Source organism: Megascapheus bottae, chromosome 10, assembly GCF_031878675.1.
Source record: "Megascapheus bottae isolate mThoBot1 chromosome 10, mThoBot2.hap1, whole genome shotgun sequence".
Taxonomy (NCBI): Eukaryota; Metazoa; Chordata; class Mammalia; order Rodentia; family Geomyidae; genus Megascapheus; species Megascapheus bottae.
In genome coordinates, this window is record NC_143518.1 from 18,748,480 (window position 1) to 18,764,255 (window position 15,776).

The 15,776-nt window shown below is 41.6% G+C and overlaps 1 protein-coding gene across 4 annotated transcripts in view; it reads right to left on the bottom strand.

The window, feature by feature from the left end:
* Positions 1-15,776, bottom strand: part of Rgl1 (ral guanine nucleotide dissociation stimulator like 1) — a 225,506-nt gene that overhangs the window by 118,255 nt on the left and 91,475 nt on the right. For 3 of the 4 annotated variants that reach the window (XM_090340261.1, XM_090340263.1, XM_090340262.1), the window contains exon 3: positions 2,514-2,624. In XM_090340261.1, the coding sequence (XP_090196387.1) occupies positions 2,514-2,624 (111 nt within the window). Of the gene's footprint in view, positions 1-2,513; positions 2,625-3,645; positions 3,849-15,776 lie in introns of those variants that run through there. The other variant, XM_090340264.1, reaches the window with a different exon arrangement.

The following is a 15,776-nucleotide window of genomic DNA, read 5'->3' on the forward strand; positions in this document are numbered from 1 at the left end:
CAAAGCACAGAAAAGACCAGAAAGCTACATTTCTAAAGGCCTACACAGGGTATCTCCACTACAGTAAGCAGTCCATAGCATTCTTGCTTTTCTAAGCCAATGTTCTGTTTACTTCTATACTCAAAGGTCCTAGGCAGTTCTAGACAGAAAGGCTCTTACTATCTGGGGACTAATCTGGCCTCTACCATTTCTTAGCTCTATGACCCTGAGAGCAACATAACTTTTCTGGGTATCAGTTTCCTTGTGTGGAAAACAGAAGTCATACTCATAATGCCACCTTCCTCACAAAGCTATTGTCATGTCTTTGTAAGTATGACATACCTTCCCCTCTTCAATCTCTTGTTAACTCTAAAACTGGTTAATTGGAAGGATTCTGAGTAGATTACTGGAATGTAGCAAAACAAACACCAGGAAGCCACTGAGTCCCAAAGAAAAAGGTTTTGTAATGGCTATGGCTCAATTGGTTGAGTCATATTAAGCCTGGAATTTTCTAGGACATAAACAGAGCTGTCACATAGGATACCTAAGAGACAAAAACAAGGGTTTCAAAGGTGAGGAGTTCTCAGGACTGAGAACTCGGGACTGGAGCAGTGAGAAATGTGCTGTATACTGTGTTGAAATGGGGGAGAGAACAAAAGATTCCTCCATCGACAAGAAACAATTTTCTTCTACTTCTTCTTTAAATACTAGGGGCTGAACTCAGGAACTCATGCCTGAGCCAGGCTCCCAAGGTTTTTTGCTTCAAGTTTGTTTGTCATTTACAGTCTCACACTTTTTCCCTGGCTAACTTCAAATCTCAATCTTCCTATCTCTATGCTTCTCAAATAGCAGGAATTATAGGCATGTGCCATCACACCCAGCTTCATCTAGCACCAATCTTACCTAATTAAAAAAATATATATCAAGGGTCAACCACCTAAGAAAGCTAAAAATATGAGAAAACTCAAAGTGGGGAGATAATACAATAATTAGTGAGAATTATTATATAACTACTCATAGCTAAATGACAGATTGTGTGGGGCCTACAAAGTGGGCCCTTCTACACATCAATCTCATTAGGAAGAGGGATAACAACGGCATAATAATAGCTATTTGAAGCCAACAGGTTCATTCAGAAATAGCTAGACAGGCCAAATCACACCAATGCCACATTTAAACACCAGCACATATACACAACCAGAAAAAGCAATATGCTGACTGCTCAGAAAGCTAGCTCTGGTCTCCCTATCAAGTCTGCTGAATTGCACATGATTAACTTGAAGATCCTCTTCTGAGAAAGATTTCTGCTTGGTAAATGAAGGTCTCTTATTTTCACTAGAAAGGCTCCTTCATAGACAGTACTTGCACTGTCACCAACTATTTCCCATCTTAGTGGGTGGTGTCTCATCCCCAGTACTGTAGCCAGAAAGGCCAAAAGCAAAGAAGAGCTGTGTCTGCAGTCATGGCAGGGGAAGTGAAGGCTGCTGGCTCTCCTGTCTTCAGCGCCAAGACTTACAAGTCACGTGATGCTTCTACTCTTAACAGGTGGCCCTAGGAACTTCCCACATGAATTCTGCTGCAAGCACTGTGAATTTTCTGAGATTTCGAAGCCAGTGAAGCCGGGAACAGGTACCTGGTCTTGAATGTACCTAAGCTTGGATGTTGCTGAAATATGATCAAGTCAACACACGCTCCATCTCTCTGTCCAATCTGCTGTGATGTTCTTTCTGAGGCTCCTGTGTCACTTCTCACTACCCTCCTGGAGGCAGACTTCTATCTCCAGCTGAAGAATTCCTTCATCCCTCACCAGTTCACGCTTGCCCAAGTTAGTGATCCTTTCCATTTTGCACAGTCTCTTGATTTGAGATCTGTTGAAAGAACTCACATGACCCTACCTGATATTTAGAATCTCAGTGGGAATGTCTTGTTCTTAGAAGCAGTGTGTTTCCAAACCTCCTGTTCACACTCAACATAGGACGTCGTGGGCACTAAGCTTACAGTTAGCTGTCTCCTTGCGTGATGATAAAAAGGAGGTCACCCTGGGGAAACTGCTACCCCACAGAGGAAGCCAATTTGGAATGGTCTGACCCCTGAGCATTCTGGGTATCTTGGAAGCAGGGGAGAGGCTCCTCTCAGCAATAGGTGAAGGGAATGAGTGGCACGTGCCATGTGGGCCCCCATGCTTATAACTCTTCTCTAACCAAAGGCTGCTGTTCTTTGTGTCCTTTCCTGCCACCCCATACCTAATCTATTTGACAGATACCTTAAAAAATGTTTCTCAGAGGTTCTGAATTATTCACAAACCTAGAGAAGATGCTTTGGAGAACAGACTTCCAGTACAAACACAGTCCAGCGCAACTAAGTTGCAAGCTTTGGATCATTAGAGGTTTCCTTTTCAAGGCCAAAAGAAGAAAAAGAAAAAAAAAAAAAGAAAGAAAGGGGGAGAATAAAAGGCTGCCTTGGCTAAATAATGATATTCACAGAACAACAGATCCTGAAATTCCAAAGTTCACAATCTCTGTGGCTTTACTCACCCCTAGCCATCTTGCTCCTTTATTGGCCGCCTGTTGAATCTGGACTCTCTTGAGGGTGACATTGTAAACAGCCCCTTCCTCTACCTCTTCACCCCAGTCCTGAATCGAGCTCTGCCAGGGATAGGGTAAAGAAAAGAAAAGGGGGGAAAAAAGAGGTTATTTTCTTCCCTTCTTTGCTGACCACAATCTATCCCAGCTGCGTTGCTGCTTACAGTAGAACTGGAGGCACAAGATCAGCTGTTCAAAATACAGATTTCAATCACAGCAATACAAGGGACATTGCGACAGAGTAAACACTGAGATTTTCTTGGCCCAGAGCCCCTTCCTGTGGTATCAGGATGCTCCTGACTTTGCCATTTTCTTATTTTTCCTAGACTCAATCACATATCTTAAACAGTTTCTTTTAAATACTTTTGTTTTCTTCATAAAAAAAGAAGTTATGGTTTAGTTCTGATTAAGTTCTCCTCTGGAGTAAAAGAACAAAAAATAACTCATTTGTTAAAAAAAAAAAGTTGACACATTTTAAAGTGACTCACTCATTTGAACAAACTACACTTTAAAAGCAAGACACAAAGTGTTTAAAATGCCCAAAGTCCTCACTTCTTTGGAAGTAAAATGGCTTGCATGTCTCCCCCCGCCTTTTTTTTTTCTTATTGTTTTGGAACCCAAAAAGTGAGCGGGGGTGGAAAGTTTTTATTTCCGTAAAAGAATCTGGCAAGTGCAGAAAAGGCAACACATCAGCGTGTGGCTTCGCCTGCACTTCAGGCGGCGACCCCGGGACGTCCACGTCGCCGCCGGCCAGAGCAGGGGCTGGGGTTTAAAGAGCGGCTGGAGCCGGGGCGCTCGGCGGGGCGCTTCCCCCACCCCGACCCGCAGTTCCGTCCCCTCCAAACTTCGGTGCGGACGCCCCAAGTCCGGGCGCCGGCCGCGGGCGCGGGCTGGCCGCGGTACGCGGGGAGACGCCGCGGCGGGAGGGAAAGAGGGAGGGAGGAGTACAAAGCGAGCCCGGGCTGCCCAGCCCGGGATCCCCCCCGGCTGCGCCCCGCTCCCGGTGAGCCGACGCCCGCCCCGAGAAAGCGGGCGCAGATGCCCGGCACCGAAGCCTCCGGAGAAGGCAGCGAACTCTCGTTACCATTTTAGCTTGCCAAAGCAATTTCATTCTCAGTTTTCTCTCCGGTTCGCGCACGCCTCATGATGCGCCTGGCTGGGCGGCCCAGTCCCGGTCCGATCCCGGTTCCGCTCCCGAGCGGCCGCCCGCTCACGGACACGCGCTGCTGCGCTGCCCCGCCGCCGCCGCCGCCGGTGCGCGCGACTCGGCCACAAAGGGAGCGCAGCGAGCGAGCGAGGGAGCCTGGAGCCAGGCGCAGACTCCTCCCCACGCCACTCCGTGATGTCAGGCTTTCCTGTTTGTGCCTGCGAGCGCACTCTCCCTTTCTTCCATCCCATGGACCAAAGTCAGCGCGGAATCTTTGGGCTGGCGCCCCCGGGATGGCCAAGTCATCCTTTTACGTTTGTCAGGCTTCCCCTGGAGGCCGCCAGGTGCCAAAACAGAGCATGTGCCCTGTGTGTCTGTGTGTGTGTTTGGGGGTGGGGGGGGGGTCTGCCTTCTGCTTCCTGAGCTCAGAAGAAATGTAGAGACGCCAGGGTCCCAAATACTTCTATTAAAGACCTCTTGACTCTTTAGTTTCATTAATTCAGTGTCCCTCCAGAGAGAGCAGCCTAGACGTTTTGCATTAAGGTCAGAGGATACCTAGAGACCCAAAAACATGACCCTCGGGCTGTACCCTGTCCTGAGAAGCCAAACTGTCACTTGGAAACCGGCCAAGGCGTCTTGCGGCCCTGCCTTCTGATAAGGACTGAGCGCTGGGTAGGTAGGCCATGAGTGATCCCCAGAGCTCTGGGTCCCCAATAAATAGAGGTCCTGGGTAGAGCTGGCTGTCTGTATGGTGGACACAACAGATCAGGGAAAGCCCTCCTGAAGACGCCGACCAGCGGCCCGAGCTTTATCATAATGGAAAGATCTGTGCTGGGACAGAAGATGCTCACGTGTTAAGGCAAGTTAAGGCATACTGGTTCGGCTCTGAGTAATAAATATATCATGAGCTAAGAAGCTAGAGAATTAAGTGAACAGATGTTCCTAGGAGAGCTAAATGAGTGATCGAAAGAGGGCATCAAGGAAAACCAGAAGGATCTTTGGAAATGGGAGAACATGTTCAAGTCAGGGCATTCCCTCTGCACAGGCACAATCTACAGGACTCAGTGACTGTGGAGAGAAGAATGCTCTTTATCAAATCCAAGTGGTTGTTTCCATCAGTTGAGGCGGGAGGAAGCAAATACACATGAAAACAGGTACAACTCAAATCATTCTGTGAGCAGGACAGGGTGTCATGAGAGGCCTAAGGTCCTACCTGCAGGGTAGTTAAGAGGATCTCAGGACTCCAGCCCAACTCTACAGGATGAAACTACAGAGAACTGCAACTACAGAGAACTGCCAACTTCTAAGCCTAATTTCACCTCCCCTTGAGCTGACTTTTGCCTGTACATTTGTTCTTCAGAAGTAAGCAATTGTTTTTGTTTTTGATTCTTTTAAGCCACACCCCTTCCAGGAAGCCTTCCTACCCACTGGACAGCCTACAACATTCCAGACTTCTCTCAGGTTTCACACAGGATCCTCCTTCCTGCAGGAGAAGACCCTGGCCGGCCACCTGGTGTCTAAAGTAAGAGCAAACCCTCACTGAAGCAGGGGGCCTTGGACACTACTTCCCTTGCCCTTCTGCATCTGGACATGGGATAAACATCTATTTCACAGAGCTTGACAGAGGATTCAATGAAATAATGTTTGCAAATCATCTAGCACACGATAAGTAGTCAAAAAAAAAGTTCTAGTCTCTCTCCTTACTGCACTTCCTCCCAAACTGTCCTACCTAGAAGCCATGAGGAGTGGCTTTCCATATGTAGTGTGGGGGCTCTGAGGTGTCTTCACTGAATTTCCTTACATTTAAGAAGGGTTTCCCAATAATAGTGTTTAGTATTTGACCTGATAATATACACAATTTTATGCAAATCATTTTCTGCAAAAAACCAAACAGGGGCACCAACAAAAGGAAAGCTTTGCATTATACAGAAGAATCGACTGGTGGAGTTTACAAGGCTTTTTATAGTTATTTAAAAATATCTCACCTGCAGGCAATGTAGTCAGTATTGTCTTATGACAGGTACTTTTGGGGTTAAACTATATCTGGTTAGTTTGTATAAAGGATAAACCTATCTGCCATTCAGGACTCAATTTGACTTTACTTACCAGATTGTCCTACTTCCAGGTCCTGGCTTACTGGTAGAGTGCTTGACTAGCATTCCCGAAGCCCTGGATCCAATTCCTCAGTACCACATAAATAGAAAAAGCTGAAAGTGGCACTATGGCTCAAGTGGCAGAGTGCTAGCCTTGAGCAAAAGAGCTCAGAGATAGCCCCAGGACGGAGGAGGAGGAGGAGGAGGAGGAGGAGGAGGAGGAGGAGGAGGAGGAAGAGGAGGAGGAGGAGGAAGAGGCGTCTGCCTAGCAAGCAGAAGTCCCTGAGTTCAAACACCAGCACTGCCCACTGCCTCCCAAAGAAGAAAGAAAACTGGATTTTCACATATTAAAAAATGAAATGGGGCCGGGGGGGTGGAAGTTTTGCCTAATGGTAAAAGTGCTTGCCTAGCATGCATGAAGACCCGGTTGGATTTCTTGGTACCACAAACATAGAAAAAAGCCGGAAGTGGTGCTGAGGCTCAAGTGGTAGAGTTCTAGCCTTGAGAAAGCCCAAGGACAGAGCTCAAGGCCAAGACTGGCAAAAAAGAAATATCTGAGTCTTATTATCTTTCTCTGTCTCTCTATCAGTCTGTCTGTCTCCCCCCGCCCCATACACACACACCAATCTTAAACTCCCAGAAAGGACACAAAAGGAAGAGCTTCATGACCTTGGTCTTGGCAATAATTTCTTACAGTAGACAGGAGCAAACATGGACAGGAGAGACTACATCAAATTAAAAAGCTACAGCACAGCAAGGTGAACAACCAGCAGAGTGAAAAGCAACCTGTAGAATAGGAGGAAATACCTGCAGACCACTTAGAATCTACTAAAGGGTAAATCTAATCAGAATGAAGAAGGACTTGAACAGTCTTTTTCTGAAAAAACAAAAGACATACAAATAGCAACAGGTATATACAAATGAAAATGATGATTCCCATCACTAGTCATTAGAAATATTACATGGTTCAGAGATAGCGTGTCTGCCTAGTAACCACAAGGCCCTGAGTTCAAATACAGTACCAATCAATCAATCAAAAAATGAAATTACCTCATAGTGAGCTGTCATCTCACAGTTGTTAAGATGGCTATTATTTGTTCACACACACACACTAGTCCTGGGGCTTAAATGTGGGGCTTGGGGTCTATCCCAGAGCTCAAGGGTAGCACTCTAACCACTTGAGCCACAGCTCTACTTCCAGTTTTGTTTTCTTGAGGTTAATGGAGATGAGTCTCATAAACTTCCTGCCAGGCTAGCTTTGAATCTGGATCCTCAAATCTCAATTTCCTAAGTAGCTAGGATTACAGACAGACCTGAACCATTGGCACTCAGCTTTATTTTTATTTTTAAAGAATGACAAATGTTGGCCAGAATTTAGAGAAAATATAACTCTGGTATTCTATTATAGTTTAGACTGGTATGACCACTACAAAAACAGGATGGTCGTTGTATTAGACATCAATAAAAATGAACTAAGCAACTCCAGGGCAGTGAGGAGAGGAGGAAATGGTTGAGAAAGAGGGAACAGCCAAAAATAAGTAACAAGAAAGAAATGTACATATCACCTGATCAGAAGAAATCATTTTATCATTAATGTTTAAAGTGTTAAACCTTTTCCTATGTAAAACTTGAGGTCTTTGTATTTTTTGTTAATCATAAACTGTCAGTCAGAATGATGACTTGTGTAAGTGTGAATGTAAAAATGATTATAACCAAGACGGGGAGGGGGGTGGGGGGGAGGGTAATGGGTACCAAGACATGTGAAAGGGTATCAATGTATGTGAATTAATGCACCTTCTATCTGGCAAATATCATGTAACCCTTTTATTAATTACAATAAAAAATATAAAAAATAAAGACATATAGAAAAAAATGATTATGAATGTAATTACTTAATCTCAATAAAGGAACAAAAAGAAACCAGGATAGTGATTCTTCAAAAAAAAGTAAAATAGAGTTGTCACAAGTTCCAATTACAATTCTGGATATTTTTCCGAAAGAATTTAAATCAAGACCTCAAAAATATACCTTCACTCCCATATTCATTCATAATGGCCAAGATATGGGAATGACCTAAAAGTCTACCAGTGGATGAATGGATTTAAAATGTTGATATAAAGTTTGTGCAAATGGAGGAAAATAATGGAAGGGGTGGCCATTGATCAAGATGCATTGTATTCATAAACTAGCATGTTAAATTGAAACCTTTTTATATAACTGTTCAAAGATAATCTTTTAATGTGACATAAGGCCAAGTACAGTGGCACTTTCCTATAATCCCAGCTACTTTGGAGGCAGAGATAAAAGAATCAGTCTGAAGCCACTAACAGTCATTCAGTGAGTGAGGCCCTATCTCAAAAAGTAAGCCACGAGGCAAATGGAAGGAAAATCACAATCAGAGGCAGGGAACGGCAAATGCATGAGACCCTTTATGAAAAGCAGACTAAAGCAAAAAGTGCTGGTGGCATGGTTTAAATGGCAGAGTACTTCCTTAGCATTTGTGAAACCCCAGGAGTCCCCTTGAAAAAACATGGTACACATACAGTAGAAAAAAGCAAGAAGCCCTGTTATTTGTGACTTCTGTTAGTGTTACCTAGAAAACAGGTTAAATGAAACAAGTAACAAAAAGACAGATACTGCATGATCTCACTCACATGAGGAACCTAACATGGTCAAGTACATGGATGCAAAGGATGAGGTGGTGGTGTCAAGCAGGGTGCGGGGAGATGTGGAAGTGAAGGTCAAAGTTTCTGTTATAGAAGACAGTCACTTCCGGATATGTACTATCTAGCATAATGCTTATAGACACCAACACTGTATTGTATAGTCAAAATTCTCTAAGAGAGTAGATGTGACATTAGCAGCAACAATAGTGAGGTACAGAGGGAAAATTTAGGGAGGTGATGACTACAATCAATGGCTGGATGGTGGAATGACTTCAAACTCACCAAGCTGTATATACTAAATGAATTCCACCTTCTATACGTCATTCATACCTCAAGGAAATCATCAGAAGGAAAGCCTGTCTTGAAGATGATATATCAATGCAAGATGGCTCAAACTCAATGGTAGTCTATAATGTCTTATGTTCTGACAACAGTTTCAGGGAAAATAATGGTAAGAGAAGCATGGCAGGTAAATAGGAGTATGGTCCTCACCTCCCTTCTGTGTCCTAAGAATACTGAATATAAACTGTCCCTAACTACTATGATCATTACCTCAGAGAATAATTTGAAAACCTCTCCCACATACTCTTAGTAGATATTTGGGTAAAGGTGATCATAGGTATTTTGCAATATTTTCTTAATAAACTATATCTTTAGTCATTCTATAGATCCCTAAGAAAAAGTTTGAAGGACATAAACAAATCAACTCCTTCTTAATTCTTCCCCTCAATAACATCAAAGACTTGTGAAAAGCAAGCTACTTACAGTCCTTTAAACAGCCCTACAAAAGGCTTGTTCTCGCCCTTCAGGTTTGCAGGCTGCTTTGCTTACTAATTAACTTCCCTTGCTCAGCTTCGCAGGAGCACATGGGCATCCTGGTAGGGCTGTTTCCAGCTATGAAAACTGGGATTGAGAAGGGGTTGTAGCTCAGTAATAGAATGCATGTTAGTATGTGTGAGGCCCTGGGTTCCACACCAACTCCAAAGTGAAAACATAAAGCAAAACACCTGGGGTACCCCTATTCACCTACTTTTTATTTGAGCTTTCAGCCTGGCTTTGCAAAGGGTACAAAGCCAGACAAGCTTGGTTGAAGATGAATAGTCCTTTGAACACATTTTAAGGAGACCAAAGTGACTTGTTATCACAGAGACATTCTAAGATGTAAGCTAAAGTTCTCAATGATCTCTTACTAGGTTCTCTATGTAGGCAAGTAAATTATCAGTAAATTTTAGACAGATCTACTACAACTGAAATAAGATGTTATTCTCTCTTAGGGCAAAATAGTGAAAATAGGAGAAATATAAACAAGTAACCCTGAACAGATGGCTGGCCAAAGTCAAGGCTTCTCTAGCCATGATGCCAAACATTTTCAAGCAATAGTTTACCAACTGTTGATGGTTGTTCCTAATTGTTGGAGGGGCTCTCTTGAGAAGTGGAAATACTAGTATACTGTTTGTAAATTGGACTAATAAGCATTACTACCTCATCTAATTACAGATTTCTAGAAAAGAAAAAAATGACATACAGTCAGAAATTTGTTCACATGGATTGAAAAAAAAAAAAACATAACAATTGGCTCAGACAAAATGCTAGGTTGTGCGACCTGCAATAAAAGTCCATAAATAAGAGGTGAGTCATGACCTGATGCCTTAAAGGCTCTGACCAAGATTCTCTAATGAGTTATTAGGCAATCAGCCAAATCACATCTTCCCAACGAAGGGGACTTTGTTTTTTCATAATAATGGCATTGGAATGATACTGGACCCCATATTTTCTGAACAATTACAACGAAGAGACTAAGTATGATGACTTTGCAGTCAAAGACCTCTAGTGTTGAGTCGCTGATCCATCACTTCTTTCTAAGACAAAGTATCTAACACCTTTAAGACTATAAGAAATAAAAAGATGAATACCATTTTTACTGGCTCCTAGAAGGAATTCAGATAATCTGCTTTACATCTTTATACAGTATACAACCATAATTGTATAGGCAGACACAGGCAGACAGAGAGGAACATAGATAGATAGATAGATAGATAGATAGATAGATAGATAGATAGATAGATAGATACATACATACATACATACATACATACATACATACATACATACTTAGGAATATGAACACTTCCTGGATAATTAGTAACTAGATAAATGTAGGTGATAGATATATAGATAGATTGATAGACTGATAGATGATTGACAGTATAGATTCAAGAAGTCCTTAATAGTTGTAGTTGAATAATGCAAACCTTACGTATCATTTCAATATTTTATGTTATTTATTTATTTTATTGTCGGGGTATTGTGTGGAGGGGTTATAGTTACATTCGTCGGGAAGTGTGTGCATTACTTCTCGCACATAGATACCCCTTCTCATGTTATCATTTCGATCTTAAAGTTCCTTCTGCTTGCAAAGCAGAAGAATGCTTTTACAAAGCCAGAGAAAAGCAAGCTAAATGACTAGATCAGGGCAGACAACGAAATGTGTTGCAGAGGTACTGTGTTAACTGCTATTTTTGAAGAAAAAGAGAAACATGTTTTGAGAGGAAAAGAGAGGGGTCTTCTAGTAGAGGCCATGGCAAATTCAAAGAAGTTGGAAAGAGATGAACCCAGGAAAATGAATATAGATAAAACAGGCGGCTAGTGGAGATTTTTAATTTTTTCTTAATTTTGAGGCCTGAGAACAGAGGACTTGCCTAGTAAGCATGATGTGGTGCCATGAGTTCAATCTCCAGCACCACAAAAATTTTTAAAAAGAGGAGAAAAAGAGAAAAACCAAGCAAGCAAGCAAGCAAGAATGAAAGAACGAATGAAAGAAAGAGAGAGAGAGAGAGAGAGAGAGAGAGAGAGAGAGAGAGAGAGAGAGAGAGAGAGCGCGAGGGAAGGAAGGAGGAAGGAGGGAAGAGAAAGATAATTTGAAATGATAAAAACACCTGTCAACAATACAATTCTAATACTGAGGTTAGTAGAGAAGTTTCAGAGTAACGTCTATTAAAGTATACATGTTGGGCCAGGAGTTTGGCCGAGCAGTAGAGTGCTTGCCTAGCATTCATGAAGACCTGTACTCGATTCCTCAGTACCACATACATAGAAAAAGCTGGAAGTGGTGCTGTGGCTCAAGTGGTAGAGCGCTAGCCTTGAGGGAAGCACAAAGACAGTGTCCAGGTCCTGAGTTCAAGCCCCAGGACTGGCAAAAAAACAAACAAACAAACCATATACATGATATTAACTCCTATACCAAATAAAGGCATAAATAAAGACAAAAATCTGAGTGAGGGGAAAAATAAATGTTGCAACTGACAGTAGAACATGTTCCCTCCCCCCAAAAAAGAGAGGGAATGGCAATAAACAAACAAATAGTAAAGACATTGTTTTAAGACTGTAACAATGGAATGCTAGTAGTAACATGAAAGTAAAGAAAAACTGGGACAGACTTCTGCTTTGAAAAGGAATACTGTCAGTTCTGGGGTGAAAGCAAGCTGAGGTATTACAAAGTGGCAGAAAGAGAAATGGCGAGTAGTGAGCTCACATTCAGGAGGATGTTGAAAACTGAAATCACACAATTCTTCCTTCTGTGGAGCAGTCTCACTGTGTACAGAGCACTGGAAAAAAGGCAAAAATAATGAGAGAACAGAGTGAGAAGGAAGGAAGAACTGACAGAGTTAGTGTTGTGGCAATTAATGCCAAAAGGAAAGCTCACTAAACTTAAAACTTCTCAGACTCATGAAAGTCTTGGAGTACAGTCTATGGGCTTTTTAATATGTCAAACAAAGCACTGAATATTCTGTCACTATCATAAGCTAGTTTTCCCTATTTTAAACACAAACAAAAGTTGTGAAAAATAGTAATCATTTATTCTATTCTGTGACACTCTTCAATAAAATGTAACCCAAGTTAATTGAAAGTCTGAGTGTGGTCAGTTACATAACACTAGAATTGCTGAATAGCTTAAACCCAGTGTTTTCCCAGAAATATTTGTCTTTTGGATGAAACCAAGAATGGAAAGTTTCTGCCTTAAAAGAGAACTTTTGGGAAGGTGGAAACAGAAGAAAATCCTAGAAGATGGAAATCTAACTTGAATAAAAATGAACCAAAATGTTTTAAATGTTACTGACTCACAAAGAGAGACACTAAAACACAGATACAGACCAAAACACAAAGAAATGTGAATTTTATCATTTCAGAAAATCAGTTGTAGACTATTCATCAGATACTATCTTTTTAAAAGTCAGAAAATCTCATATATTGCCTTTGCCAGGAACAAAATTTGAGAGATCTTTAATTTTTGTTATTTTCCTGTTCCACTGGCAGAATTATCTCTGAATCCTGTTTGGTCTACTCCAGAAACTTCAAGCCTGCTTGCTTCAGGGAAGGCGTATCTTGTATTATGGAACTTCTATTAGGGGAGGACACACCTGTCACTCTCAAAGCTGCATAAGAATTTCACCCCTTTCCCCCCTTATCCTGTCTTCAGTGGGAAGCAAAGAAAGAGATGGGGAGGGAGAGAGAGACAGGTATCAAAACAACCTGATTAAAAAAAACTGATAAAATGTTCTGAGTTTCATCTCTAACATTAAATACTGACATAAAATCTGAATAGTTTCTCCCAACATAAATCAAATAGCAAAGCACCATAAAGAGATCATTGTACAGTGGTAATTTTTTTCTTATAGCCAAATGGGCACTGCTTAATATTGATCAAAGGAATTCTATTCTATAACTTGCCAGAATTCCCTTTCTTTAGGATTGGTGTGTCTTGGGCCTCAGGAGCCACATGGCTGACTCAAGACTGTGACCATAGCATGAGGAACAGCTGGGATTCCTGGCACATATGCTCAATCTGGACCAACTTTTCAATCATGCTTGCCTGAGAAGCCTTATGAGTAAAGTGGGAACTGGGCAAGAAATTTTTCAACTTGATTAGGTCTATAAATCGATTCCAAACTCTGGCTGCCCTGGGGAATTCAGCATCAGTTTCAAGTACTGGAAGAAATTAAAGCAACTTTGGGTACAGAATTCCAGGATAAAACTGGAACGTCAATGATTTTTCTGTGACTAAGAACAATCAAGTCAAGAGTTTTCACTGCATGATGGCAAAGCAGCAGGATAGAGAGAGCTCACTACCTCATACAAATAGAGCTGACAAACCAGCAAAATAGAAGGTCTTCTTGTTTAACTTACTATATATGTTAGTCTTGGGTCTATATCCCAAGTGATATACTGGTGAATACGAATCAGTGAGAGAACCACAGCATCATAGGGATACTCACAGGCATATATTCTGGTTCTGATTATCTGCAATGAACACTTACAAAATGCCTACTGTCTACCAGGCCCTGTGCCAGGCATGGCTGAATCAATTTTTTTTTTCAATTTTTTCTTTTGGGGGGTATTTTAGTTTATTTTTAAAATATTTTTGTTGTAATTAATAGACATTATATTCACCAGATAGAAGGTGATTACTTCACCAACATTGATACCCTTTCTCATGTCTTGGTCTATCAACTTTTAAAAAGACAAAGGCAGTGGGCCGGGAGTTTGGCCTAGTAGTAGAGTGCTTGGCTAGAATGCACGAAGATCCGGCTTCGAAGATGGGGCTTCGATTCCTCGGTACCATATACATAGAAAAAGCCAGAAGTGGTGCTGAGGCTCAGGTGCTAGAGCTCTAGCTTTGACAAAGTCCAAGGACAGTGCTCAGGCTGTGAGCTCAAGCCCAGAACTGGGAAAATTAAAAAAAAAAAAAAATGACAAAGGCAGTGTGGGTCTTGAATATCAAGAGATCAGAAGACTTAGGAATTAATCAAGGAAGTGAAGGGCCTCTATGATGAAAACTTAAATGAAAAGGAAATTAAAGTAGAACTAAAGAAGTGGAAGCCTCCCATGCCCCTGGATCGGGAGAATTAACATTGTGAAGATAGCAATACTGCCAAAATCTACAAATCTACAAATTTAATGTAATACCCATCAATATCCCCACATCATTCTTTAATAAAATAGAGGAAGCAATCCAAAAGTTCATATAAAATAATGAAAGACCCTTTATAGCAAAAAAAACAAAAAACAATCCCTAGCAGAAATAACAGTGCTGGAGGAATATCAATGCCAAACTTCAAATTTCTATTACAGAGCTATAGTAATTTAAAAAAAAAACAGCCTGGTACTGGACAATAACAGGCCTGAGAACCAATGGAATAGAACTGAAGACCCAGAAATTAACCCACTAAGGGATCCCAAAACAAATAGGATGGAAGAAAGATAACCTCTTCAACAAATGATGCTGGCAGAATTGGTTAAACACCTGTAGAAAACTAAAGTTGGATACTTATATGTCATCCTGCACCAGAATCAATCCCAAATGAATCAAAGACCTTTAGGTAAAAGAAGATATACTGAAAACATTACAGGAAGGAATAGGAGATACACTAGGGCTCCCTGGCACAGGTCAAAACATTCTCAGTAAGGCCCAGAAACACAACAAATCAAAGAAAGTGGGACAAGTGGGACTGCATTAAACTGCAGAGCTTCTGTATGACAAAGGACACAGCTAGCAAGATAAACAGAAAGCCCACAGAATGGGAGAAGATCTTTACTAGCCATACAACAGATAGGGCTTCACATTGAAAATATACCTACAGCTCAAAAAATAAAATCTCTCAAAAACAAATTCTTACAGAAACAACCATCCCATTAAAAGATGGCTAAAGACATAAAGAGAGACTTCTCTGAAGAGGAAATAAGAATGGCCTCTAGAGGCTGCGAATTTGATCTAGTGGTAGAGTGCTTGCCTAGCATGCACGAAGACCTGGGTTCGATTCCTTGGTACCATAGACATAGAAAAAAGAAAAGGCAGAAGTGGTGCTGTGGCTCCAGTAGGTAGAGCTATAGCCTTGAGAAAGCCTAAGGAGAGTGTTCAGGCCCTGAGTTCAATGCCCAGAACTGGCAAAAAAAAAAAAAGGAAAGAAAGAAAAAGAAAACAGAAAAGAAGAGAAAAAGAATGGCCTATAGACACATGAAGAAATGCTCGATATCTCTGGCCATAAAAGAAATGTAAATAAAAACAACTTTAAGATTCTACCTCACTCTAGTTAGAATGGCCATAATCAAGAAATCTAATAACAATAGAAGCTGGTGGGGATGTGGCCAGGAGGGAATGCTACTATTCTGTTCGTGGGAGTGTAAACTTGTTCAGCCATTCTGGAAAGCAGTATGGTGATTCTTCAAAAGACTAAACATAAAGCTCCCCTGTGACCCAGCAATCCCACTCCTGGGCATTTATCCAAATGTCCAGAAACAAGGCCATACTAAA